Source organism: Sceloporus occidentalis, unplaced genomic scaffold, assembly GCF_023333645.1.
Source record: "Sceloporus occidentalis isolate IW3139 unplaced genomic scaffold, rSceOcc1.0.p SCAF_2, whole genome shotgun sequence".
In the NCBI taxonomy this organism is placed as follows: Eukaryota; Metazoa; Chordata; class Lepidosauria; order Squamata; family Phrynosomatidae; genus Sceloporus; species Sceloporus occidentalis.
Genome location: NW_028316982.1, coordinates 105,927,938 through 105,944,877, shown reverse-complemented (window position 1 = coordinate 105,944,877; position 16,940 = coordinate 105,927,938). Strand labels below are relative to the sequence as shown.

Genomic DNA, 16,940 nt, shown 5'->3' with positions numbered 1-16,940 from the left:
AGCAGCCTGCATACAGATTTAACAATACTTTCACCCCATCTTTTTGAGGGCCAGTAGTACCAAGTGAATTGTTCTGTTGTGGACCTTGCTCAGTTTTGTGGGCGAAAGAGCATCGTCCATTCAGGACACAGTTTCTACCCCACCTCCCTTCTTGCCTGGGACGCTACAACATTGGGGGACTACCTCTCCAGTTCTGTGGATGCAAAGCATGGCAGTGTTGTGTTTATTTGGTACCAGCTGATGTGATGATATGAAAAAGCACTCAGTGTTTTTTGAGATTCACTTTGGGACATGAACCATCACTTCCCCCTCATACTTCACTTCCTCCTCATAAGAATTTTTGAGCCTTACTAATTATATGTCCTGTGACGGTCCAAATAATTTTCCAGCAGCTCCCTTAGTTGATTCAGTGGGATAAGTTTTGACATCTGTTAGGGATGTTATCCTAATCTCTTTCTCCAGAATGGTTTTGGGAGAAAATTTGTGCTGAAGAGGCAAGATGCCACATTGGTTGAAGCACAGTAATTTGGGATGCTGCCAAGTTAAGAGATGATCTTTAAAATTACTGATGTGTTGAGAGAATGCTTTTTAGATATTAAAAGTGGGAAATCCTGATTATCTGTTGTGATTTCTTTAACAAATTGGTAGCTGGTTTTTTTTCCCCTAGTAGATTTCACTGCAAAGATTTGTTCCACTGTATTTTGAAGGGAGAGCATTACGCAACACAAGAACAGATGGCGGGTTGGTTTTTGGAGGGTTTTTTTTTGCAGTTGATGGTAATAGTCTTAGTTTCTGACACAAGTTCTTCTAGTAAACAGAAAAATCTAAAATAATATAGTTGCAGGAAGATTCTGACTTGACCTCTGCTGTTTTTCAAACCAGAGCCACACGTTTTTGTACATCAGTGTTGTACTGAAGTAATATACTTTTCCTTTTTACTATTTATAGAGTTACCTTGCACAACTTTTATTAAAAGAGGAGTAATTGGACTTACCCTACTGTGTTGGTATTGACATTTTCTGCCCATAGCATAGTATGATAAGATGGTGCTGTTTCTGGAGGCATATGCTTTTCACATTGCTGGAATGCATTATATTTCTATTAACAGAAATGCTAAAAAAATCTGTTATATTGGTATCTTAATGCTATTGAACTATAAAGTAAGTGTCATGCAAATCTTTATGGAATATATATTCCATGATTTTATTGTTATTCAGGTGCCTGTAGAAGTTTTAACAACTTACAGTAATGCATTAGTTTGGGTGATTGCTTCCAGAGGTGGTGGAGGAAACACAGCGTCAAACAACATAAGGAAATCTATATTTAAGGAACGTCATAGGTAGCATTCCAGTGGCAATTTATTATTATGGCTTTTGTTTTTGTATTTTATTTTAGGTGTTTTTCCTTGTCCAGTTCTTATCAGATATTCATCTTTTAAAACATAAAGCATTATTATTATTATTTTTATAGCAGGTTCCATTAACAGCTCCTTTGTTCAACCCACATTGTTCAGGTCCCAGAATAGATCTTCCACAAATTTGGAGGGACGACTGTACTACCTTGAGCAGGAGGGGGTGTCGCATATGCATATTGATGTAAAAGGAGTCACAAGGTTAAAAGGTTTGAGAACCACTGACCTAATTCATTGGTTTCAATAAGAGCAAAGTACAGTTAAGCAGAACAGCATTATGCCACCATTGTAAACATCCCCAGTGTCATCTGATACTGGAAGTTGAGTCTTTCCAGCTTAGTGTTTAGATGGGAGACCATTTGATAATATAAGGGATCTCTGGGAAGATTTAGGAAAGAATATTGAATCAAACTCTGAAGAACTGCTGCAATCAGAGGTGATAATATTGAATGGACCAATGGTCTGCCTGTCTCAGTAAGAAAGCTTATGTTCCTAACTTAATGGGGATCCAGCTCATTTTCATTCTTATGATACGGAGGAGGATTAACCTTGTTATCTGTCATTAAAACAAAAGCTTTACATTTGCATTATAACAACCTGCTTGAGCAGACATAGTGGGGTGCAGAAAAAATGAGCATATTATTAACAAACTAGTAATGATACCTCTATCATATCATCATGATAAAAAAATGCTTGAAACTTTGGAAGAACAGCTAACTTTCCGCATACCCAGGCAAAGTGTTCAGGCTGGGTGAATCCCAATGTCCCTTGAGTGTCTTTTATCTGATGGAGTAGATCCATGCAACCCCTTTGGTATAAATGGTGGTGGCCTGATTATCTGTGGAAGTCAAACTTGTTGTAGTGGGTCTTTATAAAACTGTGGCTTTCTTTTAGTATGGGCCTTAGAAGCAGTATTGCTTAGGTCACTTATCTACATAGTTAATAGGATATTGTTGTGTGCCTCCAAGTCATTCCTGATTTACAGCCACTCTATCCTAGGGTGTATTTCTTATTTATTAGTGGTGAAAAAAGTACATCTGTGGTTCATCACTATTTGATTTCATACACATCACAGTTACTATCTTTAAAATATGATGGCAGTGGAATCTATACTTTGGACAAGCCGGGAAAAACTAAATCTTGAAACATGATGTAAGCCATGTAATTTCTGGAAGGATTTGTAGGTGTGCTAGCTAGTACTGCTAAGATGAAAAGAGAGGGGGATGTTGTAATATTTTTGGTGGTGTAGCATGTAAAAGCTTTTCTGAATCAGAGCTATGCAAAATCTTCCTGAGGTGCCAGGTTTTTTTAAGTATCACCTTGGATTTAAACAGAACTTGGAAATGTTGCTTAATTGGACAACAAACCAGTGGTCCCACTTGATGGGGGATTCTGGGTGTTGTAATCCCCAATGTAACTTCCTCAGTCCTTGGATTCATAGCCAGCAAAACCTTGCTGTGCCTACTTTTCCAAGAGACAGAAGCACTTTTCTTCAAAACAAAAGAACCAATAAAATGTGCTTTGTTTGCAGGGCAACTACACTGTATTCTGTGAAGTCAGTTTAGGGAAGCTCAGAGTATAGAAATTTCAGCCTTGGGGGAAAATTGGTGATTTGTGCTGCCTCTGCTTAACTTTATTGATTCCCATCCTGTGGGAACTAGCCCAGAGTGGTGAACTGCATCAGCATGTTTGGCTAGTACTCATTGGCATGTATCCAAATGTAAGTTGTGTTTAGTGTGTGTATGTGTCCCTATTTAGAGGTGTTTTATGGAAGGAGATGCTGTTTGAGACAAAACGCTGTCATCATGTTTGCCACTGGTACATCTGGCAGGGCTGATTCATGTTTGAAATGGTAACTGGAAATCCTGCCTGTAAGTTGATCCATATACTCTGAAATGAAGTCCAGTATACACCCACCATGTCCTCAAGGAAGTTCAAAGGGTTTGGGCATGCAAGAGGTAAATGCTCACATGGGGCCTGTGGAGGGGTAAGGGTAAACACAGCTTGTCTACAATGACATTTTAATTAACGAATTAATTAACTAATTAAGAATATATCCCTCTTTTCTTCAAATAAGCAACCCATATTCCAAAACTTATATGGGCTCCAACATCTCCAGGAATAATAACCTAGGTAAATGTAATTATCTGGGAAGCAAGGGTGGGGACATTGCCCACCCCATCCCCCATCACTGCATCTTAAGCAGACTGATTTGTGGTACCAGCCCTTTCCCCCTCAGTGAATTTATGCCCATTGCCTACATTTGTTCCTTTATTTCCTGGAGGTTGTCCAGAAACTGGCAATGGGTAGCTTGGGGACTGGTCTTGGTCCACAAACACCACTTTGAGCAGCACTGCTCTAGGTCACTTGCACCACAACTCCCTTATTATTCCACAAACATAAAATAATGGAACCACCTACTTAGATTGGAGTCCTCTTGATCAGACTTGCCATGCTACTACCAAAGACATTCTTCCCAGTCTTTGTGAGGTGCAACCCATCTGTAGCCAGCAGTCCTCTGTCTAAAGTAAAGCCCATGGTCCCAGAAGCCAAACCTCTCCTGTCTACACATCTACATAGCCATTTTTAGTATCTTTCTGTCCTTGTGTCTATCCTCCTATCCTTCACTAGGACCTGTGCCTTTCAGCTTCCTAGTCAGAGATGATCTGCTCAAAAGTGTTGGTGGCTGTGTTGTTGGTACTCACATGAATAGTGAGAAAGGAGCAATGATCTATGTTCTTGATCAGTTTTGGCAAGTTGTCAGTGACATCCCGGATGCACGTACCAGGATGACAGCACACTTGATCTTGTTAGGCTGGCCCACAGGTGCATCTACCCCTGAGCAATGAGTCCCCAAGCACCAACACCTTTCTTTTCTTGTGGTTGGTCATTAACTTCTTTGCCATGTAGTATCCTGTTTGAGCATCTTCATTGCTGCTATCCTCATGAAGATGTAGGAGGTGATTGCTTAATTGGAGAGGTTCTGAATCCCTTCTGTACGGTCTGCTGAGTGACTTTCCTCACTGTATAGAGCTCTTCATTTTCCTTTGCAGTTTCTTCCTATTGGTTCTGTAGGATCAGTTCTGGTGTTCTATCCAGGATGTCCTCATGTTCTCTGACACACTGAAAGGACTTATCACATAGCAGTACTGCACTGACCTCTTCCAAAAGAGCAACCAATCTGCACTTGCTGCAGGTATAGTTGATACACTTGCTGCAAGTGTACTTCTGGATCAGTGCTCTGGACAGCTTTTTAATGTTATGACTGGAACCCAGAGCAGAATCTCTGCACCACTGACACAGAGACAGCCAGCTACCATGTTCAAATTGGGAACCAGATGTGTTGAGGGACAGTGGCACTCCTAAAACCACCCTCTTGAGTTCGTAGCTGATCTGGTCTGAACTGGACGCTTGATGGCTCACACCTCAGGCATTTAACCAATATACCAGACCACTGTGGGTTGTGGTTGTGTTTCTAGAACAAAAAGCTTCTTGTGTACTTGATCATAACTGGGAGTTCTGTGTAGCATTCAAGCTTTTATTTAATATGTACTGTTTCTAGTAAAAAGGCATGGGCATTACTCATTCAGAAGCAAAACCTTGGCTTCAATTTTGTAGGGATAATAGTTCACTCTGGGGTTGTAATCCTCATGAATGCTGCATGACATGAACTTTTAGGAGTTTTTAAAACTGAAACACTGCCCTAATGAATTAAAGTTATCTGCACAGGTTTGCCTTAAAAAATGCAGCAAATATTAATACATCCAACTACCGGCAAATTTTAAGACATCAATTTTATGTTGATTTTACAGCCACCTTTTCAGATAGGGTTGAGAATGTGTAACACTGGATATTTAGGCGCTCAAAGAGCAGGTAAGAGGCTCACAATTAAAAAAAATATTGAAATGTATTTTTGGCTGAGAAATGACTATTTTATTTAAAATGCCCCCCTCCATTTATGGATGGAGTACCAGTGTCTTAAGGAGATTGGTCCCAAGGGCCCCACTGTTCCTGTCACCCTGTAATTCCAGTCAGCATCACAGTCCAGAGCAGTGGTTCTCAACCTTCTTAATGCCACAGCCCTTTAATACAGTTCCTCAGGTTGTGGTAACTCCCAACCATAAAATTATTTTATGTCTCGGTTCCTAAAACCATGGGAAATACGTGTTTTCCAATGGTCTTAGGCGACCCCTGTGAAAGGGTTGTTCGATCTCCAAAGGAGTTGCAACGCACAGGTTGAGAACTGCTGTTCTAGAGGTAGGGGAATCTCCACCCCATGGACTTAATCTGCAGAGACACCTTTTTCCAAGCTTCCAAACCAGTGGGGAAAGGAATGGAGTCCTGGCCATCACCTCTGATCAGTAATATCCGATACATGCCACTCTCTTTTCCAGCTGGGCCAGTTTCTTCCCCCACATCCAAAAGACAACCATTGTTCAGCTGAATGTCAACCCAAAAGTGGAACTGGAAGTGGCTTCTTTTTATTATGTCTGTGGTTTCTGAAGTTGATCCATGCCTGTTTGAGGCCTCCAGCAGCAACAGATCATTTCATGGCATTTTCTCATGTAGAGTTGAGAGGGTGGTTGAAGGGGAGTCCTGACAAGCTTGGATACCGTAAAAGAGATGGAAGGTCATATATAGGATCAATTTCTCCACTCAGAGGAGAATGTCAATCCCCCCCCCAACTGCACATACATATGGTACATGTGCACAAGCAGCAAATGTTTGTAGGTTTGTTAGTTCTGTGGACTTACAAGACTGATTCTAAAGATAAGTCACAAAATTATGACAGTTTCCTTTGAAATGAGACTTGTTTTCACACTTCCTGACAGACTAGGAGGCATTTAAATCCATGACCTAGTTGAAGCAGAAGCCCATTTGTACCATGATGCTCTTTTTCACAAAGCCGCAGACACCTTTCCTTGCCCATCCCTGCCTTGAAAGCCCCTTTCTCCGAGTGGGCCCTTGGGGCTGGTTGGTTTTGTCGGTGTGGTATTATATTTCCTAAGCCTGCTTAAATTAGATTGCCCTAAATCACGGAACAGTAATGAGTCAAAAACGCCCCCGTTTGCATTCACATTTCTATTTCTTACTAACAGGGGAAATCCTAAATGCTCTTGATTCAGTCCCCTGCAAAGAAGATAAGAAGGCTTGGGCACACACAGAATAGCAGGCTGTTCTGGAACCTAGGCAGGATTTGTACCAAACCACCAAGTCCTGAATATGCTCTTCACACGCAGAATCTGAAATGAAATCCAACCCATTGCAGCGACTGAGACTAGCCTCTCAAGAGGAACTTCCAGGTGCAGACTACAGAAAAATTCCTTTTGGGGACTATAGCTTTCAGAACTCCCCAGACAGCATGGCACTGGCATTGTAGTCCAAAAAAAGTAACCTTTCCAATCTCTGCTCAGGAGAGGGTTGCCAGCTTCTCAAAACGGCAATAAGGGACAATCAAAATTTTGACATGGAGCCTGTTCAAGAAGTGGCTGTTCTCAAGAATGTGTTCTACCTAAATACCTAATAAAAGGGTTTCTCTGTAAAATTAACATACTGTCTAGATTCTCCAAATGTAGGTTACTTTATATTGCACTGTGAAAATCTATTTGGATTCTTTTTAGGCACGCATAAATAGTTCTGAACTGAGTTTTAGACAGATAGGCAGACAGAGACACAGACAGACAGATGCATGATGGAAAGAGAGAGAATCTTGATAACTTTGATTAAAATTCAGGGTAAACTGAATCTCAAATTTAGGGTCCATACAGACAGGCTAAAATAAAGCTGCTTTGGGTCACTTTGGAGGTATGCTCTTTAAATGACACATGCTTTTTAAGAGGCCAGAAGCTGCACCAAAGCTGCGTTCCAGTCCTTAGGACTGGAGCATGGCTTTGGCGCTGCTTCTGGCCTCTTAGGCGCATGCATCGTTTAAACAGCATACCTCCAAAGTGACTTGAAGCAGCTTTATTTTAGCCTGTCTGTACGGGCTCTTAGTTAGACTTTATAGAACATCTGTTTCTCTCATCACTCCCACCCCCAAAATATGGAATTTTTGATGTCTCATTCGGTCTGCATAAGGGATGAGCTTTCCAGTTCTTAAATAAGGGACAGTCCTTACAATAAGGGACATGTGGCAAACCTTGCTCTGGAAATTTTGGGGGAGTTTCCCCCCTCTTGAATAGCATGGTTTCTTGAACAGCTCATTTCCAAGGTAGGCTTCCATGCAGAACAGAAGGTGACTCATTTTGGGGAGGGAAAGAGGTGGGAATCAAAGGCTGTATTTGGATGTAAACTCCTCTCAAAGCTGGGAAGCCTACTACCAAATATATACACATAAAAGCATGCACCACTAGTGTAATGGTATGCTCATTTGGGATTTAAATCCCATTCACTCTCGTGGGATTTACATTTGAGTAAACAGGTAGAGAAATATTAAGTTTCATGATTCTTTAGAACCAACAATAGTTACATAAGAGCCTTCCCCATCATGGTGCCCTCCACATTTGTGTAACTACAACTCTTGCCATGCAAAGGTTCAGATTTAGTCCAGCATACCTGGAAGATGCCTGGTGGGGGAAGATCAGGATGTTGACTTTTATTACAGAGTGGGCTCTGAATGGCAAAGTTTCCTTGATGAAAAAAGGGGTGCATCTGGAAGCAAATGAGATCGTGAGAGAGAAATGTCGTCTGGCTGGTTGGATTTTATTTTTATTTTATTGGTTGGCGTGACTACACTTTCAGAAACTAAAAAATAAAAATAATCCTATTTGGCACGACACAGTTGTACCAATTTGAAATCCCTGTTTCCATGTCCCTATCAAGGCAAGGAAGTCTAGTGTGTAGGAAATGCACGGTTTCAGTAATGTTTTTATGCACCTTCAAGTCGGCTCTGACTTACAGTGACAATCCCGTAAGGTTTTCTTGGCAAGATTTCCTGGGAGGACAATTCCCATTGCCTTCCTCTAAGGCTGAGAGAGCGTGATTTGCCCAAAGTCACCCAGTGATTTCCATGGCTCAATGGATATTTAAATCCTGGTATTCTGGAGTCCTACTTCAACATCAAAGCCACTGCACTACACTTGAGCACAGCATTATATACACAGAAGCATATAGGAAGACCCAATTTGGTGCTGTGGTTAAAGTGTGGGATTGGCATATGGGAGGCCTGGGTCTTCATGGACCCTCATATTTATTGCGTAACCTTGGACCAGTCTCTCTCTCTCTCTCAGCCTGACCTACTTCACAGTGTTGTCATGAGGTTAAGATCAACAATGACTTCCATTTTAGGGATCTGCTCAAAAGTTTAATCTAAAATGTAAAGGAATTACTCAGTGTGCTGAACCTCATGATCTAGGGTTCACCTCCCAGACATCCGTCACAGGGATGTTGTAATGATAAAATCAATACCAGCAGGCAGCTTCCTTTTCAGTGGGGTAGTGAATCCATTCACAGTTTTAATCTATTTATGGAACAGTCTTTCTCTCCGTATCTCTTGGTCATCCTGGCCAACCTCACAGGATTGTTGTGGGGATGAACTGGCTGATAGTTTCTACGTCAACTCAGTTCAGAACTATTTACGCATGCCTAAAAAAACCCAAATAGATTTTTGCAAAGTGCGATGTATACTTACATTTGGAGAATCCGGACAGTGTGTTAATTTTACAGCGAAATGGCTAAATTAACTCAAACCTTTTATTAAGTATTTAGGTAGAACACATTCTTGAGAATAGCCACTTCTTGAATAGGCAACTCCATGTCAAGAATTTTGATTGTCCCTTATTGCTGTTTTGAGAAGCTGGCAACCCTCTCCTGAGCAGAGATTGGAAAGGTTACTCTTTTGGTCTGCAATGCCCAGGCATCATCATCACCATCATCATCATCACCATCATCATTATTTATAGCCAGTGTTATGTTGCCTGGGGAATTTTGAGAGCTTTTGGGGAAAGTAATTTTTCTATAGTCAATCCACTCAAGAATTTAGTCCAAAATTTAAGGAAATTAGCCAAAGTGCTGAAAACCTAGGTTCAGTTCCTCAGATAGTTCTTTTAAAGTTTAGTCGAAAACCTGGAGCAGAGTCGCCGCTCCACTGACAAGGAGGCCACCTTGCCTCACTGGATAAATCTGAAAGGAGAGCGACAGACACAACCTTGGGCTCCTTGGAAGAAATCGAACCAAAATAAATGAGTAACATGGACTGGCCTCAGAAGCTTTTCAGTGGGAGAGTCCACGCTTAATTTTGCACTTATCTGGAAGACCCACTGAAAGCAATGCAACTAATTTCTGTGCAAACATGAACAGGATTAGGGCTGCCCTTCTGCCTGCTGACATAAAGGAGACAAAATTGCATCCCTCTGGCTGAAATGACTCCTGGATTTGGTTGCTGCAGAGGAGGAAGTGGCTTGGTTTCGGAGCAGCTTTCTTTAAAGCAGTGGTTCTCTAACTTTTTATCCTTCTGACCCTCTTTATATCTACTTCCAGACATTGTGCCGCACCTCACAGATATGTACACACCCAGGCTGAAACTCCATTGCAGAAACAAGGCCCTTGGACAACGCTGTAACGGTCCTCTTATGGAATCCTGGGATTTGTAGTGTGTTGTGCCACCAGAGCTCTCTGTTAGAGAAAGCTAAATATATTACAAAACTACAAATCCCAGAACTTCATGGTAACTGAGCCACGGCAGTTAAAATGGTGTCTTAGTTTATCACACAAAGGAGATTGGGAGTTTATCCCGTGAATATCCCAGAAAAATCGTGTAATTACGTGAAATGATTTCACACGATGTCGCACAAAACCCGCCATTAAAGTGGTCACAAAGAAGCATTTATGCGCATCTGTTTACTTTGGGGATTTCAGCAACAATGCATTTCTGACATCACTTTATTTGCGCAACTGTGTGTGATAATCATTCGCGCAATGACTCGCCATTTCTGCTTTATTTCCGGGATGCTTTTAATGCGCTTTAATACCTCTTTAATGCCGAAATTAGCCCTATCATGATAAACCAAAAAGTGTATTATTTCTGCAGTCCAGATTCAGGAGATTAATTCTTTCTTTAATTCACCCAAATACTCATGTACTCTATCTCACACACAAAGTCACATATCAGAAAATTCATTCTCAGGGCAGTGATGGGATGGATGGAGTAAGAAAAAGCAATGGCTAGGAATAGCTCCACCAGAGGCCATGATCCAGTGAGCTTCCCTACTCTCCTGCTCCTTCTCATCCTACATGAGGCAAAGGCTGCTGCTCCAAGTGCCCTCTTTTCTTCCACCGCAGGACAGAAAATGTTTGGGGAGTAGAGGAGAGATCAAGGCCTCCATGTCATGGTCTCCCAGGAGCAACCCTCAAGCCCCCTCCAGGGATCCTGCTCCACCGTTTCAGAACCACTGCATTAAAGGATCCCAAAGGCAACCCCACATACACACAAACACACACCATCATGTCCCAAATTTTGGAATTTTGATCTGGCCACACCATAATGCTATTTGATAAGGTTTGGGTTGAGATAGCAGACATAAAGATTAAAAATGTAAAAGCTTATTGAAACCAACAGGAATAAGAACACAGATTGAGTCTGCCTTATCCAAAATGCTTGGGACCAGAAGGGTTGGGTTTTGTTGTTGCTGCTGCTGTTGGGCTTTGGAATGCTTGTATTTGCACAGAAGTACGTAATGAGATATTTTGGAGATGGAACCCAAGTCTAAACACAAAATCCATTTATGTGTCATATATACCTTATACACATAGCCTGGAGGTAATTTTATACAATGCTTTAAATACTTTTGTGCATGAAACTAAATTTGTGTACCATTAGAAAGCAAAGGTGTCACTCAGTCACTCATGAAAAAAGTTGTGGTTTTTGGAATATTTTGGATTTCAGAATTCCAGATAAGGGAGAGACAACCTAGAATCATAGAATTGGAAGATACCCCAAAGGCCACCCAGTCCAACCCCCTGCCGTGCAGGAAATCCAAATCAAAGCATCCCCGACAGATGGCCATCCAGCCTCCGTTTGAAGACCTCCAAGGAGGGAGACTCCACTACACTCCGAGGGAGTGTGTTCCACCATCGGACAGCCCTTACTGTCAGGAAGTTCTTCCTAATGTTGAGCTGGAATCTCTTTTCCTGTAGCTTAAATCCATTGTTTCCTGTCCTAGTCTCTGGAGCAGAAGAAAACAAGCTTGCTCCCTCCTCAACATGACATCCCTTCAAATATTTAAACAGGGCTGTCATATCACCTCTTAACCTTCTCTTCTCCAGGCTAAACATCCTCAGCTCCGAGTCTTTCCTCGTAGGGCTTGGTTTCCAGACCCTTCACCATTTTGGCCGCCCTCCTTTGGACACATGGCTCCAGTTTCTCAAAATCCTTTTCAAATTGTAGTGCCTTCTTTAAGCATTTGAAGGGGTGTCACACTGAAGATGGAGCAAACTTGTTTTCTTCTGCTCCAGAGACTAGGACAGGGAGCAATGGATTTAAGCTATAGGAAAAAAGATCCCAGCTCAACATTAGGAGGAACTTCCTGACAGTAAGAGCTGTTTGACAGTGGAACAAACTCCCTGGGAGAGTGGTGGAGTCTCCTCCTTTGGAGGATTTGAAACAGAGGCTGGATAGCCACCTGTCTGGGTGCTCTGTGTATTCCTGCAGGGCAGAGGGTTGGACTGGATGGCCCTTGGGGTCTCTTCCAACTCTAGGATCCTATGCTTTTTGATATTTGGATATTCCGGCCTGTTGGGGGGCATTCCCAAACACTATGGTAGGGCTTTTCATTTATCCCTTGGGTCCAGCAGCCAGGGACTGGGTAACTCAACCCAAGGCAAAGTTAGTAACAGGACAGAATGTAATTGTGAGCTGCTGTTCATACAGAAAACATTTATTGACACAATAGTCATGCCCAAAACCACCTTCCTCTAGGCTGGGCCCAGTTAGTGGTTGCACTTCACGATTAGTTTAGAAATTGATTTTATTTACATTTTTATTTACATTTTGTGATTCTTTTAAATTATTATTTACTACAAAAGCAACATTTAATAAGTCACGGGGGGGGGGGGGAACCCACACCATAAAACCCAAAAATCCCAATGCATACAAAAATAGAGTCTCTAGAAAACTTCAAATATTAATAGGCAGAAATATACAGCTGTAAGAAACCAGGGAGTTGAAAAGTTTCTCTGATCCTTTCCCCTCAACCCTATTTTCCCCATCCTGCTCAGTAAGGCAACCAAGTTAACATGCAGCCACTTTTGTCTACACACACACATACACACAAAGGCACCAAGGACAGCTCCAACACAATTGCATGCGCTCCGACTTTCAAGCCTGTTATGTACAGTTTCCCTTTTCCAAAAATAAACATTAAACAATAAGTTAAACTCTCCCTTCGCTCCACATGATTTCAACCCTCCTCCTCCTCCTCCTCCTCCTCAGTCAGAGAGAAGGCTGAGAACAGTGCACACTGGTCTGTTAAAGAAGAAACACACACACAAACACAAAAATAAGGAGGAATGTGGGGAAATAAGCATTTAAATGTGGAATGTACCATAAATATCTCTGGGACTCCTCTTCTCTTTTGGCCCCCTCCTCATTGCACTTCTGTGTAGTAGTCCTAGTTGTAAAACCGCACAGTCCGGAACACACTTCTTTGTTGTTGTTGTTGTTGTGTGCCCTCAAGTCATTTCTGACAGATGGCAACCCAGGGTTTTCTTGGCCAGTTTCTTCAGAGGGTTTTTTTGTTGTTGTTGCCCTTGCCAACCTCTGAGGCTGAGAGAGTGTGACTTGCCCCACAGTGGCCTGATTTCCCTACCTTTGTCCTTAGACCACTAAGGGAAACAAGAAGCATCCTGTACTCAAGATCTGTACCTGTTGTAGCGGCTGCCTGTGAGGATGGTGTTGGTGGTGGCATTTGGACTACAAAAGGCAAGTAGGAAAAAAGGGGGAAGAAAGAGGAGGGGATAATGGACAGAGTCCTGGAAAAGAATAAAGTGCAGAGGACAGTCCCTTCCCCTCCCCTCCCTTCCCCTGGTGGGGTTGGCCTCTCCTTTCCAAAACAAATGGCAGTCCTTGCCCATAGAGAAGCCATACTTGCCCATAGGGGATGATTGGAAAATACTTGCCCATAGGGAATCATTGGGGAATACTCACCCATAGAAAATCATCTGCTCAATGAAACCCCAGTGTATACCACAATATCTGCCCAATGATCCCCCAGTGTATACCCCAATGATTCTCTATGGGAAAACATGGTTTCTCTAGGGCAAGTCCCCCTGTTTTTTTCCCTATGGACAAGCGTCCCCCAATGATTCTCTCTGGGCAAGCATTCCCTTATGATGATTCCCTATGGGCAAGTATTCCTCTCTGTTTCCCGAAGGGCAAGCAGTCCCCAATGATCCTCTATGGGCGAGTATGGTTTCTCTATGGCAAGCATTCCCTTCAGGGTAAGGATTCCCCAGTGACCCTCTGCGGGCAAGGTTTCCCTGTGGTTCCCCTGGGGGCAAGGAGGGAGGGCCACCTTATCATTGGCAAAGGTTCCTTCCGAGGGGGTTTAGCCAGGGCCCTCCTTGGAGGCTGAGAGAGTGTGACTCTGACCCAAGGGTCCAAGAACACTCAAAAGCACAGAGGCCCCCCCCCCCTCTCTCTACCAAAGTGGAAAGGAAAGAGGGGATACCAGTCTCTCCCGACGTGAGGCGCGGGGGATCTCAGGGCGGCGGGAGTGGATCCCTCCCTCCTTGGAGGCTGAGAGAGTGTGACTCTGAAGCCCAGGCGCCTCTCCAAAGTGGGGAGGAAAGAGTGGGAGGCCAGGCTCTCTTCCGACGTGGTCTGGGGATGGTGGCGGGAGTGGATCCCTCCTGGGAATGGAGGCAGGGGATCAGGGCGTCCTGGTCCTGGAGGGGGCTGCGGAGGAGGAGGAGGGGGCCGTCGAGGCGGCTGCGGCGGCGGCGTTGGCCTTGCGCTCCTTCTGCCGGAGGTGGATCTTGGTGTGGCGCTTCCTCTCGTCGGAGCGGGCGAACTTCCTGCCGCAGAAGTCGCAGGCGAAGGGCTTCTCTCCGGTGTGGGTGCGGATGTGGGTGGTGAGGTGGTCGCTGCGGGAGAAGTTGCGCATGCAGATGCGGCACTGGAAGGGCTTGTGGCCCGTGTGGATGCGGACGTGGCGGGTCAGCTCGTCGGAGCGGGAGAAGCGGCGGTCGCAGCCCTGGGCCGGGCAGGGATAGGGCCGCTCGTGGACCGGGGTCTTGCTGGGACGGTTGGGGTACTTGCGGGGACGCAGGATCGGGCGCAGGGGGAGGTGGGCAGGGCTGCCGAAGCCCCCCGACGAGGAGGAGGAAGAGCAGGAGGAGGAGGCAGCCATCCGCCCTTCGGCCAAAGTGAAGCTGCGGATGGTGGAGAGCGGGGTCAGCGGAGGAGGAGGGCCGCGGAGGGGATCCAGGGCGCAGGAGAAGGGCTTCCGATCCGACGGAGGGGGAGGAGGCGGAGGGGGAGGGGGGGCAAAGAAGCCAGAGTAGTCCGAGATCATGGAGAAGAGGTTGCCTCCTCCACCTCCGACGCCTCCCTCGACAGCCTTGGAGTGATAGGAAGGAGGCTGAGGCTGGAAGGGACCCGACGGGGCGGACAAGAAAGCCGGGCAGCCTTCAGGAGCCCCTTGCAAAGCAGCAGAAGGAGGGTAGACATCCCCGCAAGCGGAGTAAGGCGGAGGGGAGTACATGTGCTGCTCCACCTCGGAGCAAGGGAAGGCGTTGTTCGGGGACCCGACGGAGGCCGAGGGAGTAGTAGAGGAGGAAGAGGAGGAAGGGGTGGCGGAGGACGGGGCGGCCACTCCTTGCAGGATGCCGGCGCTGACCAGGTTGAGGATGCCGTCGGGGCCGTAGCAGGAGGCTGGGCCGGATCCGGGGTACTGCTGGGCGGCGTCGATGCAGAACTTGCCCATGTAGGCGAAGGGCGCTTGTCCCGAGGGGCGAGGGGTCGGAGGGAAGCCGGGGCAGGAGAACTGGAGCTCCAGGGGGGAGCCACGCTTCTCCACCATCTCCGCCTCCATCAGGCCATCTGCGGGGGAAGGAAAACAGGGTCAGCATCCATATTGGAGAGAGAACCCGCTTTGGTCCCGCTTTCACTTGTGTGGCTCAAGGCCATGGAATTCTGGGAGTTGGAGTTTGTTGTGGGGTCCGGAGCGGAGTGGAACGAATTCCATAGCCTTGAGCCACACAAGTGAAAACGATCCTCATCATCTTCATCCTCCTCCTCCTCCTCCTCCTCCTTCTGCTGGAGGTGTCCTTACCTCCGTTCCCTCCGACGATCTGCTCAAAGGGTCCTCCTCCCGTTCTTCTTCCTCCTGCTCCTCCTCCTGCAGCCTCGGGGCCCAAGGGTTCCCCATTAGGGAAGCCGATCCCGGCGGCCAGCTCTTCCACGGAGTAAAGGCTCTCGGGCAAGTGGTGCACGAAGCCGCCCCCGAGGCCGACGGGGAGCTTGTCCACCGCCTTGGCCGCCATCCTAAGGGAAGGAGCCGGGGGGGACCTCCAGGGTTGGGATGGGGAGGGCAGATCAATAATAATAATAATAATAATAATAATGAGGAGGAGGAGGAGGAGGGGGTCAACTTGGGGCTTGGGCCAGGCTTCCCTCTGTCTTCTGCCCCAACTGCCCCCGGAGTTAGTTGCTGGGACGCCGGTGCGAATGAAGCGCCGCCGGGTGTTTTTAATGAATAGCAACGGGGCCGCGGGTGGAAAAGTCTCGCTCTGAAGTATTTATGGGGAGGCCCTGAATGCCCGCGACGTCACTGCCCATATAAGGACTGAGAGGAACAGGGCCCAGGGAGGGAGGGGGGGAGATGAGGGGAGGCGACGTCACAATGGGAAATTTGCATGGCGGGCCCTGAGTGGCTGGAGCTGGGCGGGGGGCTTTTCCAGCCTTTGGCTCTGATTACTCTGAGTGAGGAGGAAGACACGCGTTCTAAGGAAGGGTGGTCGGGGAAGAAGCGAGTCGGGGAAGTTGCACGTCGGAACCCGGGTCGGAATCAGGCTTTGCGGGGAAAGTGGGTATTTTTTTCCGCTCTGCTTCTTTTTGGTTTGTTTTTCTTTCGTTTTGGTAATCTCTCTCTCTCTCTCTCTCTCTATATATATATATATATATATATACACACACACACACACACACACACACACACACCTCCCCCCTCTCTCTATATATATTCCGGTCGCCGAGCCTCCATGCCTAAAAAAGGCGAGCATCCGGCGAGCCTCCTCCTCCCCCTCGCTGCCTTTTTTGGGAGGCTTTTCCGGCAACCTCCATCGGATCAGGGCCGGAGGCGAGTCCGGGCGGGATCCCCTCCTTCCCTCCGCCCCCGACCCACTTCCCTTCTCCGAGGCAGCCATGGAAAGACCGGGCCCGATGGCGGGTTCTGCCAGTCGTGGGAACGGAGCCGTGTCTGGGGGCGGGAAAGGGAGGGGAAGCAGAGCATCCCCAGAGCTCCTCTGGTCTCCAAAGCCCAGCCAAGGAGGGCTGCATCCACACTGGAAAAATAAGCCGGTTTCACACCGG

General features: G+C 45.9%; 1 protein-coding gene across 1 annotated transcript; it reads right to left on the bottom strand.

Annotated features, from left to right (window-relative positions):
• Positions 1-14,277: 14,277 nt before the first annotated feature.
• Positions 14,278-15,892, bottom strand: LOC149318828 (E3 SUMO-protein ligase EGR2-like). Its single transcript, XM_089508360.1, has 3 exons — positions 15,763-15,892; positions 15,682-15,717; positions 14,278-15,449 (listed from the first exon to the last, which is right to left on the bottom strand). Exons 1-3 carry the CDS (start codon positions 15,890-15,892, stop codon positions 14,278-14,280), a joined length of 1,338 nt encoding a protein of 445 aa, XP_089364486.1.
• Positions 15,893-16,940: the final 1,048 nt, after the last annotated feature.